General features: G+C 42.9%; 1 protein-coding gene across 4 annotated transcripts in view; it reads left to right on the plus strand.

Annotated features, from left to right (window-relative positions):
- anks1ab (ankyrin repeat and sterile alpha motif domain containing 1Ab) overlaps positions 1 to 16,865 on the plus strand; it is a 37,760-nt gene that overhangs the window by 3,278 nt on the left and 17,617 nt on the right. For all 4 annotated transcript variants that reach the window (XM_024380113.2, XM_024380130.1, XM_024380106.2 and 1 more), the window contains 2 exons: positions 8,116 to 8,182; positions 14,190 to 14,305. In XM_024380113.2, the coding sequence (XP_024235881.1) occupies positions 8,116 to 8,182; positions 14,190 to 14,305 (183 nt within the window). The remainder of the gene's footprint in view (positions 1 to 8,115; positions 8,183 to 14,189; positions 14,306 to 16,865) is intronic.

Raw genomic sequence — 16,865 nt, forward strand, 5'->3', positions numbered from 1 at the left:
TCTCTCATCGTGTTAACATTGCTGCAGTCTATTGGGGCCCTGGCTGAAAATAATTTTAGCTGGGAAAGAGGACTAACATGTTCAGCACATATGCTGGTTTAACTCAGTTCATAATTTATGTGGCTAGCTAGGGCAGAGAGAACATCTATTTATAAGATCTATTTTGACAAAAAATATCTCACCCAGCGAAACACGAAGGCCATGTCGCTTTCCCGCCTGATGTCCCCATCCCGCCCACTGCATCAAATTGACACAGAGCAGGCTGTCATTATGGTGCGGGAATGTGAGCAAACCTGCTTGGTTAAACATAAAAAATCTATTGATTTAAATTCTGTACTCATCATCTAGCCGATAGAGCCAACGGGTAGTTCAGCATTGAACCAGGTGAAAAAAGCATCCATACAAATTAGCCCACCTCTGACATCTCTGACATGGTGAAGTTCCAAGATGGCGTAGCAGTCAGACGTATTTGTCCTTCATCTTGTCGTGTCCCAGGTATATATATTTTTATATATTTTTCTTCGCATATCTTTTTATATTTTTCTAAACCCTCACTTCAAAATACTCTCCTGCAACCCGCCTCACCCAATGTGATGTGGACCTGCTTTTTCTCTAAAGTATTTTTCTTTGCCTCTATTACTGGAATCTCTCCAACATAAACTAGCCAGCTAACTAGCAGGCTAACGGTCATCAGCTAACCTCTAGCTCGGAAAGCTCTCGCCAGTTTGCACAACGCGATTCAACCAGAGCATACCGGACCTATTTTTCTCTCCTTATCCCCGGATTCCTAACACAAGCTCTGAACCTTATCACCTTCCGACCTTCGCAGCTAACGTCCCCTGAATGCTAGCTGTCTAGAGCACAACGGACTGTTGGCTTACGAGGCCATCGAATACATTCCGAAGCCACTAGCTAGCTGTCAGCTATCCTTTGCTAGCGGTCATCAGCTACCTTTATCCTGGACAACTCTCGCCAGTCTGTACAGCGCGACTCAAACCAGAGCTAGTCGGACTTATTCTTCTCCATATCTCCGGATTCCTACCGCAAGCTCTGAACCTATTTTATTTATGTAAAAATTTTGACATTTTTATTATGATAAAACAAAAATTCCACCTGGAATTATAGCAGCTAACGACCCCTGAACGCACAGCCGCTAATCTGCGGCCTGCTAGCTATCTAAAGCACATTGGACTGCTGGACTATTTGGACGTATTTCTTCAGACACTATACATATTTTGCCAATTGGCCTGGTTTACCACACGGAGCCCTGCTGATCCGTCCTCTGATGTAACTGCACGAGGGGGCCACAACAGACTTTCCTCCGTCGCATCATCCCTCTAAGGCCTTTCCGTTAGCCTGCTAGCCCCGTGCCGCTAGCTGCCTGAAGCCACGCACTGGACTTGTATGATCACCCGGCTACGCATGCCTTTCCCTAACGTCACCATGCCGTGTCGATGGCTGTTCTGGTTTGTAACTATTGTGTTATTTCACTGTAGAGCCTCTAGCACTGCTCAACGCGCCTCGGCTAACAATTTAGTTCCACCTCCCACACACGCAGTGACATCACCTGGTTTAAATGCTATTTCTAGAGACAATATCTCTTTCATTATCACTATATGCACAGGTTTACCCCTACTGTATTCACATCCTACTATACCTTTGTCTGTTCATTATGCCTTGAATATATTCTACCGTGCCCAGAAATCTGCTCCTTTTACTCTCTGTTCTGAACGTACTAGGCATCCAGTTCTGTTAGCCTTTAGCCGTACCCTTATCCTACTCCTCCTCTGTTCCTCTGGTGATGTAGAGGTTAATCCAGGCCCTGCAGTGTCTACCTCCACTCCCATCCCCCAGGCTCTCTCATTTGTTGACTTCTGCAACCATAAAAGCCTTGGTTTCATGCATGTTAACATTAGAAGCCTCCTCCCTAAGTTTGTTTTATTCACTGCAATAGCACACTCCACCAATCCGGAAGTCCTAGCCATGTCTGAATCCTGGCTCAGGAAGACCACCAAAAACCTTGACATTTCCATTCCTAACTATAACATTTTCCGACAAGATAGAACTGCCAAAGAGGGCGGTGTTGCAATTTACTGCAAAGATAACCAGCAGAGTTCTGTATTACTATCCAGGTCTGTACCCAAACAATTTGAGCTTCTACTTTTAAAAATGAACCTTTCCAGAAACAAGACTCTCACCGTTGCTGCTTGCTATAGACCACCCTCTGCCCCCAGCTGTGCCCTCGACACCATATGTGATTTGATTGCCCCCCATCTATCTTCTGAGCTCGTGCTGCTAGGTGACCTAAACTGTGACATGCTTAACACCTCGGCCATCCTACAATCTAAGCTTGATGCTCTCAATCTCACACAACTTATCAATGAACCTACCAGACATAACCCCAAATCCGTAAACACGGACACCCTCATAGATATTGTCCTAACTAACTCACCCTCCAAATACACCTCTGCTGTTTTCAACCAAGATCTCAGCGATCACTGGCTCATTGCCTGCATCCGTAATGGGTCTGCGAGCAAACAACCACCCCTCATCACTGTCAAACGCTCCCTAAAACACTTCTGCGAGCAGGCCTTTCTAATCGACCTGGCCGGGGTATCCTGGAATGACATTGACCTCATCCCGACAGTAGAGGATGCCTGGCTATTCTTTAAAAGTGCCTTCCTCACAATCTTAAATAGGCATGCCCCATTCAAAAAGTTAGAACCAGGAATATATATAGCCCTTGGTTCACTCCAGACCTGTCTGCTCTTGACCAGCACAAAAACATCCTGTGGTGTTCTGCATTAGCATCGAATAGCCCCCGCGATATGCAACTTTTCAGGGAAGTTAGGAACCAATATACATAGGCAGTTCGGAAAGCTAAGGCTAGCTTTTTTAAACAGAAATTTGCATCCTGCAGTACAAACTCAAAAAAGTTCCGGGACACTGTAAAGTCCATGGAGAATAAGAACACCTCCTCCCAGCTACCCACTGCTCTGAGGCTAGGAAACACTGTTACAACCGACAAATCCACTATTATTGAGAATTTCAATAAGCATTTCTCTACGGCTGGCCATGCTTTCCACCTGGCTACCCCTACCCCGGTCAACTGCCTGGCACCTTCCACAGCAACCCTCCCATGCCCCCACCATTTCTCCTTCACCCATATCCAGATAGCTGATGTTCTGAAAGAGCTGCAAAATCTGGACCCCTACAAATCAGCTGGGCTAGACAATCTGGACACTCTCTTTCTAAAATTATCTGCCGAAATTGTTGCAACCCCTATTACTAGCCTGTTCAACCTCTCTTTCGTATCGTCTGAAATTGCCAAAGATTGGAAAGCTGCCGCAGTCAAAGGGGGAGACACTCTAGACGCAAACTGCTACAGACCTATATCTATCCTACCCTGCATTTCTAAGGTGTTCGAAAGCCAAGTTAACAAACAGATTACTGACCATTTTGAATAACATCGTACCTTCTCCGCTATGCAATCTGGTTTCCGAGCTGGTCATGAGCCTCAGCCACGCTCAAGGTCCTTAACGATATCATAACCGCCATCGATAAGAGACATTACTGTGCAGCTGTATTCATCGACCTGGCCAAGTCACCACATTCTTATCGGCAGACTCAACAGCCTTGGTTTCTCAAATGATTGCCTCGTCTGGTTCACCAACTACTTCTCTGATAGAGCTCAGTGTGTCAAATCGGAGGGCCTGTTGTCCGGATCTCTGGCAGTCTCTATGGGCGTGCCACAGGGTTCAATTCTCAGGCCGACTCTCTTCTCTGTATACATCAATGATGTAGCTCTTGCTGCTGGTGATTCTCTGATCCACCTCTACGCAGACGACACCATTCTGTATACTGCTGGCCCTTCTTTGGACGCTGTGTTAACCAACCTCCAGACAAGCTTCAATGCCATACAACTCTCATTCCGTGGCCTCCAACTGCTCTTAAACGCAAATAAAACTAAATGCTATTCAACCGATCATTGCCCGCACCTGCCCGCACATCCAGCATCACTACTCTGGACGGCTACTCTGAGAATACGTGGATAACTACAAATACCTAGGTGTCTGGCTAGACTGTAAACTCTCCTTCCAGACTCACATTAAGCATCTCCAATCAAAAATTACATCTAGAATCGGCTTCCTATTTTGCAACAAAGCTTCCTTCACTCATGCTGCCAAACATACCCTCGTAAAACTGACCATCCTAACGATCCTTGACTTCGGCGATGTCATCTATAAAATAGCCTCCAATACTCTACTCAGCAAACTGGATGTAGTCTATCACAGTGCCATCCGTTTTGCCACCAAAGCCCCATACACTACTCACCACTGCGACCTTTATGCTCTCGTTGCCTGGCCCTCGCTTCATACTTGTCACCAAACCCACTGGCTACAGGTTATCTTACAAGTCTCTGCTAGGCCCCGCCCTATCTCAGCTCGCTGGTCACCATAGCAGCACCCACTCGTAGCACACGCTCCAGCAGGTATATCTCACTGGTCACCCCCAAAGCCAATTCCTCCTTTGGTCGCCTTTCCTTCCAGTTCTCTGCTGCCACTGACTGGAACGAACTGCAAAAATCACTGAAGCTGGAGATTCCCATCTCCCTCACTAGCTTTAAGAACCAGCTGTCAGAGCAGCTTACAGATCACTGCACCTGTTCATAGCCCATCTGTATACAGCCCATCTATCTACCTCATCCCCATACTGTATTTACTTATTTACCTCCTTTTGCACCACAGTATCTCTACTTGCACATCCATCTTTTGCACATCTACCATTCCAGTGTTTAATTGCCATATTGTAATTACTTCACCACCATGGCCTATTTATTGCCTTAACTCCCTTATTTGACCTAATTTGCACTCACTGTATATAGACCCTGTTTTCTTTTTATCTACTGTATTATTGACTGTATCTTTTGTTCATTCCATGTGTAACTCTGTGTTGTTGTATGTGTCGAACTGCTATGCTTTATCTTGGCCAGGTCGCAGTTGCTTACCTGGTTAAATAAAGGTGAAAAAAAAACATGTCTTCAGTCATGGGTCTTTGTACACTTGTCCATTAGTCTGTACTGTGGCCTGTCCTAAAATAGTGATCCTGTTACATTTCCCTCACACTTATTCTAAATTTAACCCATTTAACATAACCTGCTATGGAAATTCTCCTTTGTTGTTAGGACACAACAAACAACCTGGTCGCAGAGAAAGACATACTATTATATGTCCTCTAAGAACAAAGTATGATAAGTATGATAAGGTATGGCATCCAATTAGTATGCTATTGTACGACCATCAAACTCATTGTGTTCCAGTGGAAGTGATTAATTGTCAATGGAGCAGTCTGCAACGCTGCATTGGGAATTCCACACTTGACTGCGGTGCGTTCTGTGTACCACATGCCTTCAATATTTTCAACTTAAGCGTGGCTTTACCTTGCGGTGGTATGAACAGAAGTTAGCTAACTATCTAACTACAAAGCTAACTACTTTTCTAGATAGCTTAGCTAAGAAATTGCCAGCACCTAGCTTCCACTTTCCAGCAAACTATTTCACATTCAACTGACCAGGTCATCCAATCGCATTGGCAATATGTCTCCATGCAACATGTTTAACATGGAGGTCCCGGTAGCAACTGGCGCTTTGGTCAAACAAGGTAGGGAACCCAGAGACAGCGAAAACAACCTTCCCCATGCTGCAAGCCTTTCTGCAGCTTTGTGAAGTATATGTGTGTCAAGTAAATGCGGACTAGACATCCGGCAAAAACAACATACAGCAAAATGTATGCGCATCTGGGGGACATACAGTGTAATAAGTATGATACAATACGTCCTATAATCCGTATGATAATGTACATATGTCACGTTCGTTGTTAGAATCATCGGATCAAGGTGAAGCGTGATATGGTTTCCACATATTTATTTAGTGAAACGCACAAAAATATAAAGAACGAAACGTGAAGTCAATGAAGTGCTAACAGGCAACAAAACATAAACAAGATCCCACAAACACAGGTGGGAAAAATAACAACTTAAATATGATCCCCAATTAGAGACAACGATTGCCAGCTGCCTTTAATTGGGAATCATACAAAACACCAACATAGAAAATAAACTAGAACACAACATAGACATAGAAATACTAGATCACCCCCTATTCACACCCTGACCTACTATACCATAGAGAAACAATGGCTCTCTATGGTCAGGGTGTGACAACATATGCTGTTCCATTCACAACGCAATCTATAAACGTAACAGGATAATATGAATTTCCCTGAGACCACGTTGATCCCACACAAAGCATATAGCTGACAGAGATTCATCATGATCTACATAGATGGGTGTATAACTAACACATTTACATTTGTTTATATTGGGACTTAGCTAAGTGATAGCTTGACTGTCCCAAATTAGTTGAATTGCCATTAAAAAAATGTGGTCATGCATCACTATACAAATGTAACCACAGACCCTTAAGAGGCAGAGACACATGAGAGGGCCTGGTTTGGAGAGGAGGTTTTATGGGTTGAAGAGCCAGTTGGAGTAAGCAGCTTCCAACAGGTCTTCTCCCTGGCTCCTTGGTGTGGGTAACAGAGCAGTGTGACAGCGGCATGGCATCATCAGCAGATATTGAATGGCCCACTAAGCGGATTAGCATATAGATCCCAACTGATTGCAGCGTGATCACTTTAAGAGGAACACAATTGATTTAACAGAGTCCACCAACAGGCCCTTCACTTCATAACTGTGTTATCATTTATTTCTTTGTGGTCTCTATATCTCATTATTCCAATCCACTTTTGCACTAATCAAAGGCTTGCCACTCAAGAGCTTACTGGAAAGTCTATATCAGAACCCTTAAGGGGTCACAAATTCACTTTGTAAAATCATATATTATGTGATGCGTTATGATAGCTACACTGACTAGATTTTTGTACAGATTTTCCACAGATTTGTTCTCACCTGATGTCCTGTACATCTGGCAAGAGTGATGATGTGGAACAGTTGTGTAGCCTTAATTGTATTACTCTCAGTCTGAAAGAGTCCCAGCATGTTCTAGCTCTTTAATTGTAATGAGATGGAATTCCTCAAACAACTGCTTTTGGGACGAGATAAGGTGCCCTATAGCATATGGGCAAAGTGTTGACGGTACGTGTGTGATATAGAATGTAACTGGGTTAATTCGATGTGGAATATGTGAGGTCTGTATCGCTGGAGGGAGCTGCCATGCTTCCCACGTGTCTGGCTTCTAAATGAATCAAGGCTTTTTCTGAGTGTTGATGCCACTAGCATCAAGTGCATTGATGCCACAAGTGCATAGGGCTTCTCAAACACTAAATCGTATGTCAAATAACCCTTTCTATGTCTCCAGTGTCACTTGTGAAAGCGGATTCAGCTTTTCAGGCTTTTATAATAGTAGAATATGCTGGCTAAATCACTGGATAGCACTGTATTATGGCATTAGCTACCTCCTGAACAGTTAGAGTACAGCAAGCTCCCTCCATTGCTCTGAGAAGTTCTCCTCCCAGAATCTCAGTCTGCCAAGAGGAGAGGGTACTGGAGAATGTCACAACACCAGTTCTTACACAAACAGACAGAGCTGAACTGTTCAATATTACTGCAATATTTTCTTGACTTTGCTTTCATAAGATAAATGTTTATTAGTTATTTTCTAAGGCCATATGTTTTAGGCCCATGATGTGCTTGGATTGTTTTGTGTTAACCTCCACACAGGCTTGTTGTTTTACTCTGTATACTGCATGTTTTCACTTTCTATTCAGAGATGGGGCAGAGAGCCTTATTGAATCTTATAAAGGTCATTTTGCAGAGATCTAAAGCAATTTGGCCTACAGGTTGTCCCTGCGCACTGAAGGTTCAATCGCTTTAAATTGCAATTCACCCTGACACCCTGTGTGAAGGACCAATAAAACACTACCCACCACGTTGTTGTTTTACTCTTCATCCATCATTGCTGCCCTCCTCCTTAGTCAGCATCCATGTATACTGTTTGTAAACACACAGAAACAAGATTTAGGAGCACATGTTGATGATCATTACCTGGGGGTAACCATATCTGGTTTGTCCTAATGTTTCACTCCTCTTCCACAGATTGAGAAGCTCATGAACCTGATTGGAGCAGGCATCGAGTCATCCAATGACCAGCAGCGCACCACAGGTAAATACCTACATGTAGGTACAGGTTGCATACAAACAGTAAGCCATCTTATGACAGCTCTATGTAGGCCTTATGACAGAGCGTTATAAAGGGCAGTGGTGGAAATAGTACCCAATTGTCATACTTGAGTAAAAGTAAAGATACCTTAATAGAAAATGACCCAAGTAAAAGTGAAAGTCACCCAGTAAAATACTATTTGATTTTAAATATACCACATGTATCAAAATTAAGTGTAATCACAAAAATATACTTAAGTATCAACAAAAATATTTTAAAAATTGCTTATATTAATCCAACCAGATGGCACAATTTTATTTTATTTTTATTTATAACCAGGGGCACACTACAACACGCATACATAATTTACAAATTAAGCATGTGTTTAGTGATTCCACCAGATCAGAGGCAGTAGGGATGACCAGTGATGTTCTCTTGATAAGTGAGTGAATTGGATAATTTTCCTGACCTGCCAAGCATTCAAAATGTAACCTATACTTTTGGTGTTCAGGGAAAATGTATGGAGTAAAAAGTACATTATTTTCTTTAGGAATGTAGTGAAGTAAAAGTTGTCATAAATATGTATAGCAAAGTAAAGTACAAATATCCCAAAAAACTACTTTAAAGTATTTTTAATTAAGTAATTTACACCACTGGTAAAGGGTTAACCAGATTTGTTAGAGGCAGACTGTTTCTATGCTGTACAGGCTCATTAGAAGCCAACAACCATATTATAAGACATAAAAGATATGAAGATTTGTTTTTCCCATAAATCATAACAATTCGAGGTGTAATTTGTTTTGCGTGAAACTTGTGTCATCTGTATGGGGTTTTGTGGTGTGAAGTGTATTTCCACTTTAAGAGAAATCAAATTCAAACTTCACGTGACTATCATTTCTCCTGTGCTGTCTCAATAGAGGCTGAATCTATTCTCTGATTCATCGAGTCTATCCTTCAGGTGGCTCTCAGTGAGAAGCCAACTAACAAATGCTCAGTTTATTTAGATTACATCCTCAACTTGGTACACTGGATCTCTAAATCTCCCTTAGAAACTTTTCTATAATGTGATTCCACAAAGCTATTTACCTCAGTGGATTATGGTCATTGTGCAATGAGGATTTTTGGTCAACCTCATATTGATAATGACACTCTTTTGGCTTAATGTTGTAATGTGTATTATTAATATGCATTATTAATTTACAGTAATAGTTCCACCCTGCAGGCTGACTGTGCTAGGGTCTTTTACATCATGACATCATACAGCCTCTGACAATGTGTGTCCATTACACTGAACAGGCCACCGTCATAACGTCCATATATGGTCCTTGATGCATAATTGAATATTATGATTAGTCATAACCACTGTCATGAAACTCACTAATGAAACTCACTGTGGTTTCCTCTCCTTCAGCTGAAAGTATATATTTTTCTTATTCCAATTTCATCTACCACTCATTTACTATTCTTTTTATAGCTGATGTTATTGTACTCTAACGTGGCTGGAAAGTATGGTAATTGATGTGTTTGTTGATGTAGACGGTGCTTCTATACTATTTCAGTACTTTGAGTTTTTTATAAAGAGGACTCAGCAGGAGCCTCTCCCAGATTCAGCTGATTCATAGCTGATGTAGCTGATTTTATCACCTGATTGTACCTGATTGCTTGTTACTCTGTCATTTGACATGGAGAGGAGATTAAAAAATGTTTTTCAACAAAATATGTTTTATTGTCACATAAACCAAATAGGTGCAGTGAAATGTGTTGTTTTACAGGGTCCGCTGTAGTAGTACGGCACCTCTGGAGCAAAGTAGGGTTAAGTGCCATGCTCAAGGGCACATCGACAGATCTGTCACCTTGTCAGCTCGGGTATTTGAACCAGCGACCTTTTTGGTTACTTTCCCAATGCTCTAACCGCTAGGCTACCTGCTGCCCTACGTTTAGCCAAAATGTGTTGACTGACTTGCCCTCTTGGTAAAGGCATAATGAGGGTATTGTATTCTCCTACAAAATTAAATGATACAAAATGAAAGTGTCCTTCCGGATTAAGATATCAAGAAAAGGAAAAAAGAGTGAGTGTGAGAGAGGGAAGCCAAATTGTCACTATTCTCCCCTACATTATTCCACCATTGTAAAGGAGCTATATTATCCCCCAACTCTTTCATCCCTCTCTCTCCCTCCTATTCCTCTCATCCCTCTTTCTCCATAGATACTATTTCCTAGGGATGACCTGTGCTAATTAAACCTAAACTATAATATATTTTTTTGTGACTGCTGTGCCATTTTGCCTCTTGAAACATCCCTGCCTATTGAATGCTTAAACGATGTGCTGTTTGCATTTGTGGTTTGAAAGTGCTTCAATTGTCTGTTACAGGAGCATTGAGTAAATGAACTTAAACAGCGAGCAGGGAGGGAGAGGGAGCTCTCCTACAACACACAGGAGGCATCCTGCAGCTCAGTATGTGTTTGTCACTCCTCTGACGTTCAAAGATATAGTGTCCGTCTTCCGTTCCTGTGAATTAATTTAGCTTTGCGGTTCCTTTCGGTAGTGTTGCCATTGTGGATGTGTTGACAGAGCTAGCGCTACTCTCACATTGATAAAGAGGCAGTGCTTTATCTAGATAGCAGAGCCATTAACTCTCCGTAAATATTTCCCAGAGCCAAGTTTAGACCTAGGTACCTCTCTCGGTCCCTTCGGAAGCCCACTAGCCCAAACTGGACGTGAAGACTCGTTTAGTGGGCTGAGGTAGTAACCCAGTTCCCCCTAACAGTAACAATCACTCAGTAATTAGGCCCTGCTGGTCCCTGGGAGCTGATGTCGTCCTAAATTAATGGCTGTAATTGGGTGGGGAGGGCTGGTATCTTTAACAGGCTTTGTTTGAGTGATATATTAAAGAAGCTGCCATCGGTAAAGCTCTGGGGGTAGAGGGAGGGGTCTGACTGAAACGTAATGAGTCTGCTCCAATCTTTCCCATTTATTTATTACCATCTTATCTCCCCCACATGCACATGTCATCATCTTCACTATTCATCTTTTTATGTGCATCTCTTATCTGTCTGCTTCATTTGTCTTCCTTTTCCTTTTCACATTATTATTATTTTTTGTCATTTAGCAGACGTTCTTATCCAGAGCGACTTACAGTAGTGAGTGCATTCATCCTTTCTCTCTCTATCCCAAAGCATGTCTAATAGAAGGGCTGTCTGTTCTTGATTATGAATTATGAGTGTTAGCTCTTGAGCTTATCTCGGATGCGTGGTCACAAAGACCTGACCTTTACCTTCATTAAGGTAGAGCAACTTTGTTACAGCCGGCCAATTACGGCAGGAGCTCAAATCGATCTCTCCTCACTTTGCCTCTGTAACCATGACTTCTCCTCCTCTGGCCAGCTGGCTGAGGATGGGATGTGTGAGGCATTCACAGGCAGACTGAAAGCCTGCATAATTACTCTGTGCCTGTAGCTGTATCCAGATAACACCAGTGATGGAAGCACTAAGCAGCCCTGCATAGGTGGGTGCAAAGGCCTATTTGGTTTTATTTCAATAGAAGTCTGTGTGCCCATTTGTATTATCCTGTTGCATTTCACACATTTGATTCCTGCAGTTATCTGTAAGCTTCACGCATCAACTGTTGTATTCTAAAATAGTTTGTGATATGTGCTGACGTAACAAAAGGAGTTACACTCTTAGAAAAAAAGGGTTCCCAAAGAGTTCTTCAGCTGTCCCCATAGGAAAGTGTTCTACATGGAACCAAATGGGTTCTACCTGGAACCAGCAGATGAACCCTCTATGGTTCTAGATAGTACCTTTTTTTCTAAGAGTGTAATGTTTCTCCTGTCATCTTGTAGCACCCCCCGTGGGGGGTATCCAATGAAAGGGACTTGAGAGTCGTTATGAGAGACAGTCCATTAAACACTGTCTGTGTGTGTGTGTGTGTGTGTGTGTGTGTGTGTGTGTGTGTGTGTGTGTGCGTGTGCATGTGCTTGCGCGTGCGTGTGCGTGTGTGAGAGAGATTTGCACTGACTTGAGTCAGTGCTGCCTCACTCGCACAATCATCACAGCGAGATGTAAATGAATTAAGGACGCTGTGAATAAGCTTGAACATTTTCTTTATTTTAATGTCCCTTGTAAAGCAATGGGAAGCCGAGCTTTGAAATCACTGCCCATGTAGAAGGGGAGAAACATACATATTTTTTTATATTCTAGTCATTCCATTCAGAGAGGTCTGTGATTTTTAGGCTCCTAGTGCTTGTTCCCTGCCTCTGACGGTGGTGTCTTTTCAGCACTAGCAAGATCAGAGTGCCTCTGTGCAATTCTAATCAGTGCAGATGGTGGGAAGAGAGCGAGAGAGTGAGAGAGAGACTGTGAGGTAGAGGGAGAGAGAGACTGGGGTAGAGGGAGTGAGAGAGAGGCTATGAGGTAGAGGGAGAGGGAGGGGGATTTATATAGTAAGAGTGTGAGGCAGAGAGAGATAGGGGGAGGAACGAAGAGCTGATACGTGGAGCAGTACCCTTCTCCATCAGGCAGCATACGGCAGCCCTGCAGTGGACTTAGAGACTATGTGAATAAGGGAATGAGGTAAAGAGCCAGAAAGAGAGCAGAAGAGAGAGAAAGCTTGAGGGATTTGTCTGAATGGGAAGGGGGATGAGCATCAAGACTGCCTGTTGTGGATGCGGGAAGGACGCGGTTGAGGCTGCTTTCTGGACTCGTGAGTATCCAGCATCAGGACGTTATGTCCTGTGAGGGAAGCGGTGAGGGGAGCGTGTGAGCAGAGAGCAGCTGCTTTGTGACAGTGCATGCATCAGACAGGGGATGCAGCAAACCTCTGCCCTGAGCACAGGAGTTAGCTGTACCCACGGTGGGGGAGAACCAGGTGGGGTGGAGGGGGCTTATCGCATAGGGAAGAGGCAGGCTGAACCAAGGTGGTCCTGTGGAGATCTCAACCAAGAGTCAAGAGGCTCACCTGCGCTCTGTTAGAGCTGAGCTTGGATTTACTGGTGTGAGATATGATAAGAACTTTCTCTGAATGAGCCAGCATCCAGAGGGGAGTCTATATGTTGGGAAGCATCAGGTTTTCCACCAGGATCACTGGGAACACCAAGGACATAGAGCCTCGGGCTAGCAGGCATGCCGGCGCCTGGAGCTTTATCAAGCGGCTAGTGATTGGATTCTGATTTTATTTCAGGAGTTTTTCATCAACAGTCGGAAGCCAAAGGAGAAACCTGAATTTTGGTGTATGAGATTGGACTCTCATTCTGTTTGTGGAGTAAAACCAAAATCCTAGAGAGAATCCCATAATCCAGATTACACGAATAGCCTTACCTTATCACGGTTCTACCGTCAGAGCTCTCAGACAGGTTGTCCAATAAAGCCATGGGACAGAGACAGAGGTGACCAAATGCTACAAAGAGGAGCTGTAACTTACTGTGGTTTACCATACCCTTGTGGAATATTATCTCAAAAAGGATGATGCTGATGATGGTTTAACCAGGTTTAAAAACAGCATGTGGAATATGATATCCAGTAATACTGTATCATCTTTGTGTGGTCTGGAAAATTATTTTGTTTAGTGCTCTGTATTACAGTGTGCTGGAAATGAAACATTTTGAGGCATTGGCAATTTCCATGTCAGTAATTAGCAAAACATTTTGATAGAAGATGCCAGATTGGCTCAATTAATTGAAAGTGGTGATCAGTATTAAAAAGATTTACATATCCACCTCTACCTCCATCCTTGCCTGACATTGACACTCACTGTAACAACAGTGGGTGTACAGTATACCACGGTGGGCAGGTTCCACCACTATATCTCCAGTGTAAGAATAGCCGGGCCCCCTCCTGCCCTGTGGGAGCCGCCCTCCCCCAACCTGGACCCTGTCTCCTCTGCCCTGCTGGTGCTCCTGCACTCGGCTGTGCTGGCCGAGGATGATGTGGCAATGTCATGTCTCGTCCTCGGAGTGCCGCTGCTACCGGCTGAACGGCTTCTCCCTGCTGAAGCGCTTCCCTCTCTCGGCAGATGGGGCCTGCAGCAAAGCCCTGGACCAGCCTGTGGGAGAGTGGCTGGAGCATGTGGGGCTGCCGCAGTACGAGAGCAAGCTGCTGCTTAATGGCTTTGACGACCTACGCTTCATGGTGAGTCAACGTTTCTAAGATCTTTTACACTATTCATCTCTTTCCATCTCCTTTTCTCCCTCCTTTTCCCATCTCCCTTTCTCCCTCCTTTCCATCTCCCCCTCTTCTATTTCAGTTTCTGTTCCTTATTCTGTCTCCCCCAGTTTCTTTCTTTCTTCCATAGCTGCTCTTCACCTCTCCTTGCTATACAGTAGATGACCCTATACAGATTTACTGTATGTGCTTACTGTAAATCCCTTTGAAGCGTAGAAGAGGTCACCAATGGTAAGACGAATCACAACAAAACCTATTCACTTTTTTCCTTCATCCCCAATCATTCCATCTCATTTACAATAAATTCCCATAGTCACCACCATCCCCCCTATCTTGTCAGGCTGATTTATGTTCTATAGCCTTGACCTCCAAGCTGGCTCGGCTAGAAAGCATACACAGTATAGCTCACCCAATCATCAGCAGATACAACTAACCACTCTGTTGAGGTCACAGTATGGATTTTAATTCCTGGCAATTCTATAAGATATTTTGTGCCAAAGTAAAGTTTTTTTTTTAAGGGCATGAATTTTTTTTTTGTTGCTGTAGGGACTTCATACATATTTTGTGATGTCATGGTCAAGTTGTATACTGATGTTTTTTTCTGGTTATCTTATGCCACTTCAGCCACAAAATAACATCATTATGACATCCCTTGAGTCTTGTATGTCTCTAGTTTCTGGAAAGCATAGGCAGATTTAATAGGCTGTGCCTCTGGAATTATGTATTAATAAAATGGTTCAGCTGCAGCTAAAATGACTGTGTGTTTTGTGTCAAACTAAGAGGCAATCATGTTCCTTTTAAGTTACAACACACGGATGTGTGTTACAACATTTGCCAATGAATGTTCAAAACAACACTGATATTTCCACTGATTAGGTAACTTTGAAAAATATGTTGTAAATGGTGAATAACATGGTCTTTAAAGCAAACACAAACTAATCTGATGACACAGCTGCTTCAGTACTGTTGTTTACATGAGTTTGCCACAGATGAGAGCTTGGCCAGGGGCAACGGACTGCACCTGTTGGAGAGGTTACATAACCAATGGGAGAAGTCTGATATACTGTGTTTCGACTGGGAATAGTCAGCATAGTGATGTAGAGTGTATTGTACCAACCAGCATTGTACCAATGGTGTTCGTGTTAATACGGTTATAATAGGATGAAGGTCATGGGTCATTAGCATTGTGATGCTAATGTTCATCTCTGCATTAATGTCTGAGGAGTAGAAGTACCAACCAGATAATTGATTTGCTCTCTGCAGGACAAATTCCCCTCAGATACTTACAAGGACTTGGAGGTTGCTGTCTGAATAGGTCAGAGCAGTCAGAGAGATGTTGTAAAGGTTGAATGTTGTCCCATTGAACTTTCTGCCAGATTCATCGAGTTATCACTGCAGTGCTGCTCTGTTTATTTGTTGATTTGCTTTGTGGGCCGACTCTAGATCAGGGGAAGTGGTATACTGGGTTTTGCCAGGTATAACTTTTATTGAATGGTTGAGATGGCTCTGTGTGACACTGTTCAACCCCATCATCAAATGAATGTAGATTAAATCAAATCACATGTAAATACATTGTCATGAAGCCCAGAGGAGCAAAGATAATGGTGACTGTGCCGGAGACGCACATTAGTCGGTGAATATCTGGCCTGAAAGCTGCGATGACAAAGCTGTCATCTTCATTAAATAAAATACACCCTTTTAGAGTATAGCCCAGTTGAGAAATCCGAGTGCCCGTTTTCCCTGCTGATCCCAAAGGCAAGAGCGTCATAGATCAAAATTTTCAAAACAGAGAAAGTTAGAGTCGGTCTGCCATTATGGGTTTTCTGGTGCCTCCTCATTTCATGGAACCTTCCCCCTTTGTGATGAGGGATTGTATGTGTCACAGTTATGTAATAGGTACTTAGAAATAACAACACAAATAGCTATTCATTACTTCATCATATATTCCTGATTAAGTATAAATGACAAGCTAGAGTGGGACCTTCTGGAACGTCCAACAATTTATTGGAAATATCTATTTTGGGCGATTCCTGACGTCAGACACTGCATTATTTGGATCCTTGTTCTAGTGATCATCAGTGTGTTACTGTAACTGCTGCATTGTGCTCCAGAAACGAGCAGTGAGGCTAGATTTAGAAAAGACTAGCTACATTTTAACATTCTTGGCCAGGAAAAATCTATCCGCAGCAGTCCACTGGGAAAATGCTGAGCTCCACATTTTTAAGGATCTCCTTGTATCTTTATTTCTCCCTATAAAGCTGATTTAGATGACGAAGCATGTGCCACTTATGGAAAGTTATGTAAAACAAATGGTGAACATCTATTGTTGTCAATCATTAGTGTAAAGGAAAATAGGAAATGTTTCGATGACTTTACACACACACATATATACAAACACAAACACACAGATACATAATTCTCATGCCCAATGTAATTTGTCTCAATGCAACACTGTAGCTCAGAAGTAAAAGCTCCTGCAGTTTTGATTGCTTTTCCCTTGGTGGTGTTGCATTAGAATAGATTGATT

This window comes from Oncorhynchus tshawytscha, linkage group LG02 (assembly GCF_018296145.1).
Source record: "Oncorhynchus tshawytscha isolate Ot180627B linkage group LG02, Otsh_v2.0, whole genome shotgun sequence".
Classification (NCBI taxonomy): Eukaryota; Metazoa; Chordata; class Actinopteri; order Salmoniformes; family Salmonidae; genus Oncorhynchus; species Oncorhynchus tshawytscha.